Below are 12,845 nucleotides of genomic sequence, written 5' to 3'. Positions count from 1 at the left end.
GATTGGTTAATAAATAAAACCTGATCGGCCGTGGCTAGGCAGGATAAAAGGACAGAAAGGCAGAAGGAGATGCTGCAGCCGCCACAATGACCAGAGAGGCTGCAGCCGCCGCAATGACCAGAGAGGCTGCAGCCGCCGCAATGACCAGAGAGGCTGCAGCCGCCGCCATGACCAGAGACACTGCAGCCGCTGCCATGACCAGCAGCATGTGAAGACGCCAGTAAGCCACCAGCCACATGGCAAGGTATAGATGTATGGAAATGGATCAATTTAAGATAAAAACACAGTTAGCAAGATAAGGACAGTTAGCAAGAAGCCTGCCACGGCCATACAGTTTGCAAGCAATATAAGTGTCTGTGTTTATTTGGTTGGGTCTGAGCGGCTGTGGGACTGGCGGGTGACAGAGGTTTGTCCTGACTGTGGGCGAGGCGGAAAAATCAAGCTACATATACAGGTTTAAATTACTAATTCACAGAGTCCATCTGGCTATTGGCCAGTAATTGTGGTCCATGTGGAGTGCTATGGGCAAGGTTGGAGAGGAATCATGACCCTACATCCCAGGGAGTTCATATCCACCAGCAAACAAGATGTCTCTGCTGGAACTCTACATCTGACCATCTGTGTCAGAGAGGACGGATGAGATGCCATGTGTGGCTGTCGGTCATCTGAGGCAAGTTCACCACCTGGAGTTCACCTCACCATGTCAAGTGTGGATGTTCAGTTTCTCACAGGTCCATGGAAGAAACAAGGTCACACATCAGCATGAATTTTAGATTTTGCCAGGGCAGGTGAACCAGCTGCCGGTCAACTGACTGACATTTGCTTTGCAAAAGGCTTTTTTATTGTTATATAACTGACAAGTCAATTTCCCCATACCAAAACCTCTTATTGGAATCTTCCCAAAGAAGACAAATGCCAAAGCAATTCTCAGGCCCAGGATGTCTCAGTTTTCTGATACCTACTACAACCAAGTCATGTGTAGGCTTGAACCTTTCAGGAAGAACTCAGATAAGATTTACATACTTCAAACAGAAGGTAGAGACCACAAAAGATAGCAATCAGAAATGGCAGAGCAAAGCTCAGGTGCTAACACTTCAGATTACAAGTAAGATGGAAATGCTCTGTGGGAACTTCTGCTACACAACCAGAAGAGGGCAGTATGTCTTCTCACTGACAGTGATGCCTTTTGGGAGGTAATTATGAATGAGCTCACAGCACTCAGTGAAATTCTGACTGGTTCAAATGGCATGCCCCATGACTTCTTCTCAGGTCAGGAAAAACAGCAGCCCATGAAATCAATAGGAAAGAGACATTCTGGCCATGTGACATGCTGGACATTGACAACTCACAGGGATGCAAAGACACGGAGGCTGGGAGAGGAATGTCCCCTTAGAAATGGATGTGATGAAATACTTGGGACATATGCACAGTGTGGGAGCTTTATACTAAATATATTTTCACTATTTCTTTGAAGATAATTACATGCATAAAATGTATTTGATCATGTTTACCACATACACTAGATGATATTTTTCTTTCCTTTTATGAGAGAGGGCCTGATATAGCCCAGGCTGATCCCAACACATTGCATAGTAAGAATGTCCTTAAACTCCCAATACTCTTAGCTCTGCCTCCTGAATGATTAGTCAAAGACTTGAGCCACAACATCAGATTTATGCAGTACTGGGGATCAAACCCTGACATCTAAGAATTTCACACAAGTACTCTACCCACTGAGCACTTTTCTGGTGTAGTAAAAGACATACACAGACAGACTTACAGGATGGTAATCATTCATATTGACATTGATACAAAGAGGAAATTAAGGATGTTTTGGGGCTCAGCAACAAAAGGGGGAAATCTTCACTGACCTCTGTACTATTCTCCATGTGACAAACAGGAAATGTTTGTGCCATAAACCCATCTTAAATGATGCTAAGTTAGAGAATTTTCCCCATGTGACACACTCCTAGCATGGGATCATTACTGAAGAGGAGGCTGAAATTTTTTACAGCCAACATATGGTGGATGATGACAAACTTTTCTGGACACTGCAGAATAGTCGAACATTTGACACCACAGTGGTTGTGATAACATCTACAAGCCCCCATGCAAGCTCAATGGAGAACAAATCCAGTATGGTGATGGGAGATGGGCAAAGAGCCCCACCCATAGATGAAGAGCTATTGGCATGTGATATCTACTGGGAGGAGAATCAGTTTCTTTAATGGTGTGGCCCTGGGTATTATGACCAAGAATATGGAAGGCACAAATAGAGCTGCATGGAAGAAAATAGACAGGTATGTAAGGAAAGTCAGTGGATTTTCAACAACTAGAAGGTCACAGAAGGAATCAAAAGGAAAAATCAGTCAGGGCAGCGGTGGTGCACGCCTTTAATCCCTATACTTGGGTGATCTCTGAGTTCGAGGCCAGCCTGGTCTACAGAGCATGATCTAGGACAGGCACCAATGCTACACAGAGAAACCCTGTCTCAAAAAAAACAAAAAAAAAAGGAAGAAAGAAAAACAGGTCAGTGAAAAGAAACCAGCCAGGGAGGGTGAGGGAGAACAAAGGGGTGGGAAGGTGGATTCCATCAAAACACAATACATCCCGACATCGCTGGCAACCTGATGAGCTTGGCTTCGCCCTCGTGGGCACGTGACCAGCTGATTGGACATTTTTAAACAATTAAGATCTTAAGACCTTGGCCAGGTTTGGTGGCCCAGACCTTTAATCCACACACTTGGAAACAGAAGCAGGAGGATTTATTTCTGTTAGTTCCAACCCAGCCTGGCCTACATAACCAGTTCCAGGACTGCCAGAGCTCCACAGAGAGAGCCTTTTCAAAATCAACAACAAAAATAATTAAGTGCATAAGAATAAGAAAATGATAGCAAATGAAAAAAATTAAAGTAAGATCAGAAATTTACCATTACAGGATAAAGTGAGTGTAGCTCAGGAGTCGAGTATGTTCTTAGAATACTGGAAGCCCTACCATCAATCCCTGGCACCAAAAGGAAAAGGAAATAAGATATTTTTACTGAGCTCTCTTTATCTTGAATTAGGTCACCAAACAGACACAAATATGCTGATATTTGGAAAAGCCCTGAAGTGTAAGACCATCACCCTCAAGGCTTAGCCTGGTGACTTCATAAAGAATGTCAAGGCTGATATCTAAGACAAGGAAGGCATCCCACCTGACCAGCAGCAGCTGGTGCTAGCTGCTAGCAGATAGAACACAGCTGCACCCTGGCCAGCAGCGAGGTCCAGAAAGAGTCCCACTCTCCACCTGGTGCTCTGCCTGTGTGGTGGCCTCATAGAGCCATCCCTTTGCCAATTTCTCCAGAAAGACAACTGTGAAAAAGCCATGTACTGCTGCCCACAAGTGCTGCCCACACCTGCACCCCTGTGTGGTCAAATTCCTCAAGAAGAAGGGTAGCCATACCAACAACCTGTGCCCCAAGAAAGTCAAATAACGCTGGACCTTGTTTGGCCCATGACTCCTGGGACACAATGAATATTTTTTGCCTGAAGGAGAAAGACTAAGGAAAGTGATGATGCTAAGTTTGGGCTAGTGACATGGACCAGTGTATGAGTGCTGCTGCCAACCTTCAGCCCTGACACTGACCCACATCATGCAAAGAGAACTCTGTCTTCTGTAGGTGTCCTCTGACCTCCATGCATGTGCTGTGATACATGCGAATATACACACATGAGGGAAAAGTAAGTGTAACTCATTATTATTATTAAATAAGTGTAATTTAAAGAAATAAGTGTAAATAAACAGATGTAATTTAAAGTTGTATTGGAAAGTACACACAGCAAAAAAGAACAAACAACCGGAAATAGTGGTACACATTGTAACCCAGCACTTGAGACTATGAGGAAGAGGATTATGAATTTTTTTCCATGCAGATGTCTACAGCAAGACCCTTCACACAAACCTTTGAACATTTCAAATACTAAAAAGTATTTCACATTAAAAAATAAAATAAAGAAACCCCACATGTAAATTTGTTTTCGACATGTGTAATATTCATACATGTATTTTTCATGTGTAATATTTATACAGTTCCATCCAGAAGGAACTGACAAAGATGAGGACAGAATGAGACAGACTCTGATGGAACTGGGGAAATGTCATCCTCAAAGAATTGATTGCAGAGTCTACAACCTGACCTATCCACAGCCTTGGGGAAGTCAGAGCCTGGCGCCTGAGGAGGGCACTTCCCCTTCCTGTGGGACTGCTCCAGTACAACCATGTCATGGGGAGTGTCCTGCCTCCAGAGACCACACCATGTGTCTCATGTCTCTCCAGACAGTCTCTGTAGCTCTGCCCATGAGCACAGTTGCAGCCTCCAGGAGGAGATGCCATGACCTTCATCTTCACGGCCCTGCTCTTTCTGGGTGAGATGTGCACAGGGGGAGGGGATACTGTGGTCTAGGATTGATGCTGCTCCACAGCCCAGCACTGTCCCATCAGGAAAATGCAGGGTCTCAGGAGGTTCTGCAGAGGGGAGGACCTGCTCAAGCTTCAGGGACAAACCTCTCACAGGGAACTCTCTTCCAGGACTGACTCTGGGCCTGGGGACCCTTGTGCTGGCAGGTGAGTGTCTACAGATGTCCTGACCTTCACTTCTCATCATTCCTGCAGCCATGCCTGGGCAGTGAGGATGGAGAATAACACATGTGTGCTGACCATGGGGATGGCTGGAGGGTTGGGGTTGGGGCCTGCAATTGGAGGATGGCTGTCCTTGGTCATAGCTGCTCATTTTTTTTCAGGGGCCCTCCCTAAGCCTATCCTCAGAGTACAACCAGACTCTGTAGTCTCTCAGCATACTACCGTAATCTTCTTGTGTGAGGGGACCACAGGAGCCAAAGAGTACTATCTGTATAAAGATGGACACCAATATTTAAGGTGCACAGAGATTCCACAGAGTCCTAGGAACAAGGCTGAATTCTCAATCTCAAAAATAGACCAGGACCATGCAGGGCGATATAGCTGTCAATATCAGACTGGTGATGGATCGTCAGAGTACAGTGACTCCCTGGATCTGGTGGTGACAGGTGAGAGGACACATAGGGTCCACAGACTCAGGCTTGACTGTCAAGAAGAGGGTCTGTTCACAAGAATGTCCCCCGGGGTCATATCATGGAAGATAATGAGACCTTGAGAACATTTAACTGATTCCTCCTTCTCTCCTAGGAGTCTACAGTAAACCCAGCCTGTCAGCCCAGCCCAGCCCTGTGGTGACTGAAGGAGGGACTGTCACCCTCCAGTGTGTCTCATGGCAGAGATATCACAGGTTCATTCTGATTAAGGAAGGAGCTCAGAAGCTCTCCTGGATACTGGACTCAGACTATGACTACTACTATCCTTATCAGTTCCAGGCCCTGTTCTCTGTGGGCCCTGTGACCTCCAGCCAAAGGTGGACATTCAGATGCTACAGCTTTAATAAGAACAGCCCACAGGTGTGGTCAGAACCTAGTGACACCCTGGAGCTCCTGGTCTCAGGTGAGGAACTCTAGTCTTTCCCTAGAATGATGTTGAAATGATACAAGTGCTCAGGGAGGCCTTGGTGTGTGGTGTGTGTGAGGATCCAGGGCTCCTGAGGCCATGACACAGAGCATGGTAGAGAGTGGGACACAAGATACAGAATCCAAGGCAGAGAGTAACAGCAAAGCCCCAGATGTCCAGGACAGAGATGAATCCTTATGGGGCCTTCTGTTACTCTGGATCAGCTCATGTACCATCCACAACAGCTCAGGGAACCCCATAGAAGAGAGGGAGGAAGGGTTGCAGGAGGCAGAGTACTCAGGACATCAGGAGAACATGGACCACACAATTAACTAAGCAGGGATAATAAGGACTCACAGAGACTAAAACAGCAAGCACAGACCCTGCATGGGTCTGTCCTAGGCCCTCTGCACACATGCTGTGGTTGTTTACCTTGGGTTCTTTCTTGTTTTGTTTTGTTTTGTTTTGTTTTGTTTTGTTTTGTTTTGTTTTGTTTTTTAGAGTTTCACTGTGTAGCTCTGGCTGTGCTGGAATTCACTTGTAGACCAGGCCAGCCTTGAACTCACAGAGATCTGTGGCATCTTCCTATGGAGTTTTGGGGTTAAAGACCTGCACCACCTTGCCTGGCTAGCTCTGGGTTTTTGTTAGACCCATAACAATGGAAGTGGGTAACTCTCTGACTCTTTTGCCTGAACATGGGATATTTTTCCTCCTCCTGGGTTCCCTTGTTCAGTCTCAAATGAGGGTGTGTGACTAGTCTTATTGCATGTTTGTCATGCCATGTTCAGATAATATCACTGGGAAACCTGATCTTTTCTGAAGGGAAACAGAGTAGTGGATCTAGGGGAGAAAGGAGGTGGGAGGCTGCTGTCAGAATACATTGTATGAATTCATTTAAAAGAAAAAAAGTGCCATCTGCAAGTGTGACTTTATCTGTGCCACTTTCAGACAGACCCACCTTCTTCTATTCAATTTTCTTCCAGGAACCCTCCACAAACCCACCATCAAGGCTGAGCCAGGCTCTGTGGTTTCTCTCAGAAGTGTTGTGACCATCAGGTGTCAGGGGAGCCTGGATGCAGAAATATGTGTTCTGCATAAAGAGGGAAGCCAAAATCCCTTGGATACACAGACACCAGAGAAGCCTGAGAACAAGGCCAAGTTCTCCATCCCTTCTGTGACAAAGCAACATGGGGGACAATATCGCTGTTACTGTTACAGCTCAGCTGGCTGGTCAGAGCACAGTGACACCCTGGAGATTGTGGTGACAGGTGAGGGTCTCAGGACCAGGCTCTGTTCTCAGGAGTATTCCCCTCCTACAGCCTAGCCCTGGATAGCATTCTGCATGTGTGAGCCCATGAAACAGTCTGACTCCTTCTCTCCTAGGAATCTACTACCATAATAAACCCAGCCTGTCAGTCCTGCCCAGCCCTGTGGTGACTTTAGGAAGGAATATGACCTTCCTGTGTCTCTTATGGGAGGGATATGAGAAGTTCATTCTCACCAAGGATGACCAGAAGTTTCTCAGCTCCCCGACCTCACAGTTTATACCCAATATTAGGCAGTGGCAAGCCTTGTTCTCTGTAGATCATGTAACACCAGACCACAGAGGCACATTCAGATGTTATGGTTACTACAATCATACTCCACACTGGTGGTCAGTGCCCAGTGAACCCCTGGAAATACACATCTCAGGTGAGTCAGCCCCATCATTGACAAAACCTCTCCCACTGGGTAGTTGCAAGTACAGAGTGGTTGAGCCAAGGCCCCACTCTGGGGAGAAGCAGTGACATGTGCAGGGCAGGATGGGAGGGGATCAGTGTTTGGTAAAAACCAGCTCCTCAATCACTAGCCTGTCACCTTCCCTCTAGGTCTGTCCAAGAAGCCGTCCTTGCTGACCCACCAAGGCCATATCCTGGATCCTGGGAAGAGCCTCACCCTGCAGTGTTGCTCTGACATCAACTATGACAGATTTGCTCTGTACAAGTTCGGGGGTGTTGACTTCAACCAGCATGATTTCCAGTGGACCCAGGCTGGCCTCTCCATGGCCAACTTCACACTGGGCCCTGTGAGCAGCTCTACCGGAGGCCAATATAGATGCTATGGTGCACACAACCTCTCCTCTGCGTGGTCAGCCTCCAGTGACCCCCTGGACATCCTCATCACAGGTGGGGACCTAAACAGATTCCCCCAGGTACTTAACCTCTGCATGGGCTCTCATGGGGGAGATAAGATGGAGATTGCTGGGATGAGGGACAGGGACCTTATTAAGAAAGAGTTGTAGAGGCAGGAAAACAGGAAAGGGGCTAAGTCAGAGAAAAGAGACAGATTTCCAGGTGCTCAGTGCAGACCCAGGTGAGGTGTCAGCTCAGAACAATGAAGGCAGCCTCTCATCATCTCTCTTCTTTTCAGGACATCTTCTTTTCAGTCCTTCCCTCTCGGTGAAGCCTAACTCCACAGTACACTCTGGAGACAATGTGATCCTGCTGTGTCACTCACCATTCAAAGTGGACACTTTCATTCTGTCCAAGGAGGGAGCAGCCCACCAACCCCAGAGACTAAAATCAAAGTCTGAAGCTTGGGACTTCCAGGCAGAATTCTTCATGAGTGCTGTGACCTCTGAACTCTCGGGCACCTACAGGTGTTATGGTTCCCAAGACTCATCTCCCTACCTGCTGACACAAGGCAGTGTCCCTGTGGAGCTCATGGTCTCAGGTGAGATGACCCTGAACTCTCAGAGTGACTTACAATCCAAACCCTAGGAGAGCCCTTGACTTAGGTGGGATTAAGGGGACAATAGGAAGGTTAGTCAGAAGGCACTTTCCCTGACAGAGAAGTGGATGCCAGCAGTGGTCTTTCTAGTAATGTCCACTCCATCCTCTACTACAGTCTAGTTTGGGTAGACAGCATGAGAATTATAGGGAGTTTACAGGGCAGATGTAGAAGGGCGTGGAGAGGCAGGTCCCTGGTTAACATCCAAACCTCACCCTCCTACTCTTCTTTTCCTGGGACCCATTAGAGCCTCAAGCCCACCACCCTCAAGACCTATGCCAACAGCTGGTGAGTATCAGGCACCTCAGTGCAGGGAGTATGCTCCATCCCCAGGCTGCCTCACAGCTCGTAGTCCAAAAAAGTCCTCATGTCTCAGTCACTTCAGCTTGTGAGTGTGGAAGTAAACAGAGATCCCAACAGAGACCCAAGAAGCCCAGGGTTTAGTTTGTGACATCCAGAGAGAGATTTTTAGGCTCAGTATGGAGGACTGGACAGCTGGGTAAGGTGGAGAACAAGAAACCCAGACACTCACCTCCGCATCCTGCCACTAAGGTCTTGAGAACACACTCCTCAGCTCTATGGAGTCAGGCAGCAGAAAACTATGTAAAGACTCTGTTGTCATGTGGATCCTGATGGACAACAGCTAATTATGGACTTTATACAGATGCTATGCAAATGCTGACTTGGACAAATCCTTCTGTTTCTGGACTGCTGATAATCTTCATAAAAAAATGGAGAGGGTGGCCCATACCTTTAAGTTTCCTTCAGTGGTGACCTTGGCTGTGACTTCTGACAGAAGCAGGATCCAGAACTTGATTCTGTGGCAAATCAGTCTCACAATGGCAGGGACATGTGCAAGGGTGAGGCACAGGGCCATGGCACAGAATTCAGGTTTCCTCTGTCTACATCATGGGGCATGGATCTAGTATTCTCTGTGAGTTCTGTGACCTCCACTCTCAGAGGCATCTACAGGTGCTATAGAGACCTCAATTAAACACTTTATCTATTGTCATGTGTCATTGCCCTTGTGGACAGCTCTTGGTCCTAGGTGAAGTATTCCAATCATTCTGAGCTGAAGGGGTTTCTCAACATTCTCCATCTACAATAATTATTGGTTTGGCCGGCCGTTGGTGGCACTCACCATTAATCTCAGCAATTGGGTGGCAGAGTCAGGCAGATCTCTGTGAGTCTGAGGCAAGCCTGGTCTACAAAACAAGACCCAGGACAGGTACCTACACAGATAAACCCTGCCTCAAAAAATTATTGTTTGGATTGGGTTATAACTGCTGCAGGGGATCATTCAGTTGGATATTCACCATTATGATGCTGGAGGACAACATGGATATTTCTAGGAATGCTCACTCTCTTTCTTGCTAGTGGAATCCAGAAGGTTTCAGTTAGTCTGAAAGAACACCTTGGGGAGGCCTTGGACAGATTTAAGACACTAAGCAAAAGCTTGTTCCCAGTGACAACCTCTGCTCATCTCCATTTACCAGTATTCACAGACTCTTTCCCTCAGTTTACCCATAGGCCACTTTGTCTCCAGGGGATGAGGAAGCCTTGTGGCAGTAATTACAAAGCCTGCTGGACTCTCCTTCTGTTGAAAGCAGACCCACATCTATTGTTGAACCATACAAGATATAATTCATCATAATGATTGATTATGAAGTCTGCAGCCTTTCTCTTCAGGGTGAAATAGAGGAACTGAGAATGTATGGGTTCAGCCTTCTTTTGTGAGGTGACAGATAAGAATGTCTTTTGCCAATCCTTGGTGTGCTCATCTGAACAAGATGAGGTTTAGGGAAAGGACCTCCAGGTATGATCAACCACTGACGCATAAGTCTCCTACACTGATTGGAGACATGAACCACTCTCTCCTCACGCTATACTCTGTCTCTTTGTCTCAATAACTATTATGTGTAAGATGACTAAAATAACAGCTAGATATGTCAGTCTTGGGATCTATGGTTAGTGTGAGGTTTCCAAGTTATTGGGGAAACCATTAGGTAAAACCCCAATGTCTTACTATATACTGCCTTTCCTGGTACACATAAACACACACACACACACACACACACACACACACACACACACACCTATGCACACATAAATACACACACAGAGTCACTTCACACCTTCGTTTGAGAGCCAGGACTGCAGAACACTCTGCATGACTCTGCCCCACACATTGATCCTGCATTTCTCACATGGTATGTGAGAGAAAAGAGATGTAGGACAATCTACATCAGTAGGATGTGATCTTGCCTGAACCAGACAGTGAGAAATGTCTTGGTCTGATGTGGCAAAGAACATGTGGGAAAGATTAGCAATAGTAGACAGGTTCTCAACATTGGCAGAAACTATATCTCAACTCTGATTCTATATGGTAATTTCTCCTCAAGAAACCCTATGTGGTCCCTGGATACTCAGAAGGGATCAGGGGAATGCTCAGATCACAGGAGAGATAGAGGTGTCTGAGTATGACAAAGGAACAAACATTCAGCAAAAACACCCCTTTCGGAAATCATCCCAGACTGAGGATGTGAGTCCACACAACCTCTGCTGAGTTCACCAGACATACAGACACCACACTCAGAATGGTCAGTGGCTGCTCAGTGACTTAGGATCAAGGCCAATAATGTTTTAATAATTTATTCTACTCGGAATTGATATTTTCACTGGTGTTTAAACAATGGTGCTAAAAAAAACTAGTAAGAATAGGGGAGGGAACCAGCTATGCCAGGGGAAAGAATCATCCCAGATCTCTCTGAGCTCATAGAATGAGAATGAAGGGTATTTACAGTAAATGAGAAAGTGAAACACTCAGTTCTAAGCATGCACACATCCTCTTCCTCTTCTATGGTTCTTAGTATCATTTGAGACTCTCAGTCCAACCTAGAACATGCCCAAACTCAAGACATTTGAATAAAGAGAATTCAAAATCATACCCCTGAAAAAAGAGGAACCAAGCTCCATCCAGGGAAGGCATGATCTCTGGTTAGATATTTAGTTATCTTGCAAACATTTAGTAATCTTGGGGGCATTTAGTTATCTTGAGGAAATTTTGACTGTTCCTAACCCCTGTAACTTCTTTTTCCCCAACCACAGCCTCAGAGAACCAGGATCACACAGTGGAGAATCTCATCAGGATGGGGATGGCTTTCATGATCCTCATAGTCATTGGGATTCTGGTCTTTGAGAGTTGGGGCAACCAGAGACAGATCCACCATGCAGCTGAGAGGTAATCAGAAGAGAAAGAAGTAAATGTTTCAAGGTTCCAGAGTCTGAGAAATAATTCTGATGATTCAAGCTTTCTGTAAGAAAATCCATTTCTTATGTGAGAGAATTGGCCAGGAAGCAAATGTGATTTGGATGAAGAGGAAGGTGTGAGCATTGTGGTGAGATCTTTCCTCAGCCAATTCATGTCCCTCCACCTGCTGTGGGCATTTGCTACTGAACCAACACTTCTGAATCTATAAAGTGAGGGATTATGCTGTCCCATCAGTCTGGCTTGCGTCCTCATTTCTATACATATTTTCTTTCCTCCCTCTCATGTGTCATTTTCCATTTTTATACATTGCCACATTCTCCATGGCAGGAGGCTCTGTCTTTTTGACAAAAACAAGGAAGGTGCCTCAATACCAAAATGATGAATAAAATCAGAGCCAAGAATTCAAATTACTCTGCCTATGATGCCCCAAAACTGTCTCTGTGACCCCCCATCCTTTCAGTCTTCAAAACCTATTCTTCATGGAGTTTCTTTTTAAATATAAAACAAATAATACCACACTGGTAGAATAAGGATTATCAAGGTAGTGTAGACACAACAGAAAAAAGATGTTTTCCTAACACAATTTCCTGATTTGTGGCATTTGCTGACCACTCTATATAACCCCATCAAAGACACCTTCACAACAGCAGTGTAACATCACAGATGTGATGTTGAGTGTTGGATGAAATTTATGTGTTTGTTATTCCATTCCCCACTGCCTATTTTCATATATGCAAAAGAAATTAGCATGCTGATCAACCATCTCAGAAACACCTTGCTAGGATGAATTATCATACAATGATTCATAAGTTCTACATAGAAAATCGTCTGTTATCTTCAAACAATGATAGAGGTGTTTGTTTCTCTCTCTTCTTTTTACCTGTATTGAAATGTCCTTTTACTTTTCTGCCATTTCTGTCTTAGCTAAGTCTCCAGTACAATGCTGGAAATGTTTGAATAGAGGAGACTCTCTTACCTTCTTCAGGATTTAATGAAAAATATCTGTTTTCTCGCCATTCAGTATGATGATAACTTTGGTGTTTTGGCACAGGAAATAATTCTGACTCTGGAAGTTCTTTGTTCCTAATTTTTTCTAATTGTCCATGGTGAATGGCTGTGGGATATTGACAAATGCTAACTCTTCCTCAAAAGCTGGCCCCATTATGTGTGTTTTTAATTGTAACCTTGTTACTATCATCAATATCATATGGTTTTGAAAATTGAATGGGATTCCATGACTGGGTAAATTCTACTTTTTTGTTAGGTGTTTTTTTTTTTCATTTTATA

At 45.2% G+C, this 12,845-nt stretch overlaps 1 protein-coding gene across 2 annotated transcripts in view; it reads left to right on the top strand.

Annotated features, from left to right (window-relative positions):
• Positions 1–4,296: 4,296 nt before the first annotated feature.
• Positions 4,297–12,845, top strand: part of LOC102911294 (paired immunoglobulin-like receptor B) — a 160,534-nt gene continuing 151,985 nt past the window's right edge. The window contains exons 1-11 of one of the 2 annotated variants that reach the window (XM_076568434.1): positions 4,297–4,407; positions 4,571–4,606; positions 4,783–5,067; positions 5,207–5,515; positions 6,502–6,786; positions 6,902–7,210; positions 7,387–7,683; positions 7,928–8,230; positions 8,437–8,448; positions 8,537–8,575; positions 11,396–11,791. In XM_076568434.1, coding sequence (XP_076424549.1) covers positions 4,374–4,407; positions 4,571–4,606; positions 4,783–5,067; positions 5,207–5,515; positions 6,502–6,786; positions 6,902–7,210; positions 7,387–7,683; positions 7,928–8,230; positions 8,437–8,448; positions 8,537–8,575; positions 11,396–11,532 — 2,046 coding nt within the window. In that variant the 5' untranslated portion in view covers positions 4,297–4,373 and the 3' untranslated portion in view covers positions 11,533–11,791. Of the gene's footprint in view, positions 4,408–4,570; positions 4,607–4,782; positions 5,068–5,206; positions 5,516–6,501; positions 6,787–6,901; positions 7,211–7,386; positions 7,684–7,927; positions 8,231–8,436; positions 8,449–8,536; positions 8,576–11,395; positions 11,792–12,845 lie in introns of those variants that run through there. The other variant, XM_076568433.1, reaches the window with a different exon arrangement.

The sequence above is a fragment of the Peromyscus maniculatus genome, chromosome 1 (assembly GCF_049852395.1).
Source record: "Peromyscus maniculatus bairdii isolate BWxNUB_F1_BW_parent chromosome 1, HU_Pman_BW_mat_3.1, whole genome shotgun sequence".
NCBI classification, from domain to species: domain Eukaryota; kingdom Metazoa; phylum Chordata; class Mammalia; order Rodentia; family Cricetidae; genus Peromyscus; species Peromyscus maniculatus.
The sequence above is the reverse complement of the archived record's forward strand: the minus strand, read 5'-3'. Positions and strand labels throughout refer to the sequence as shown.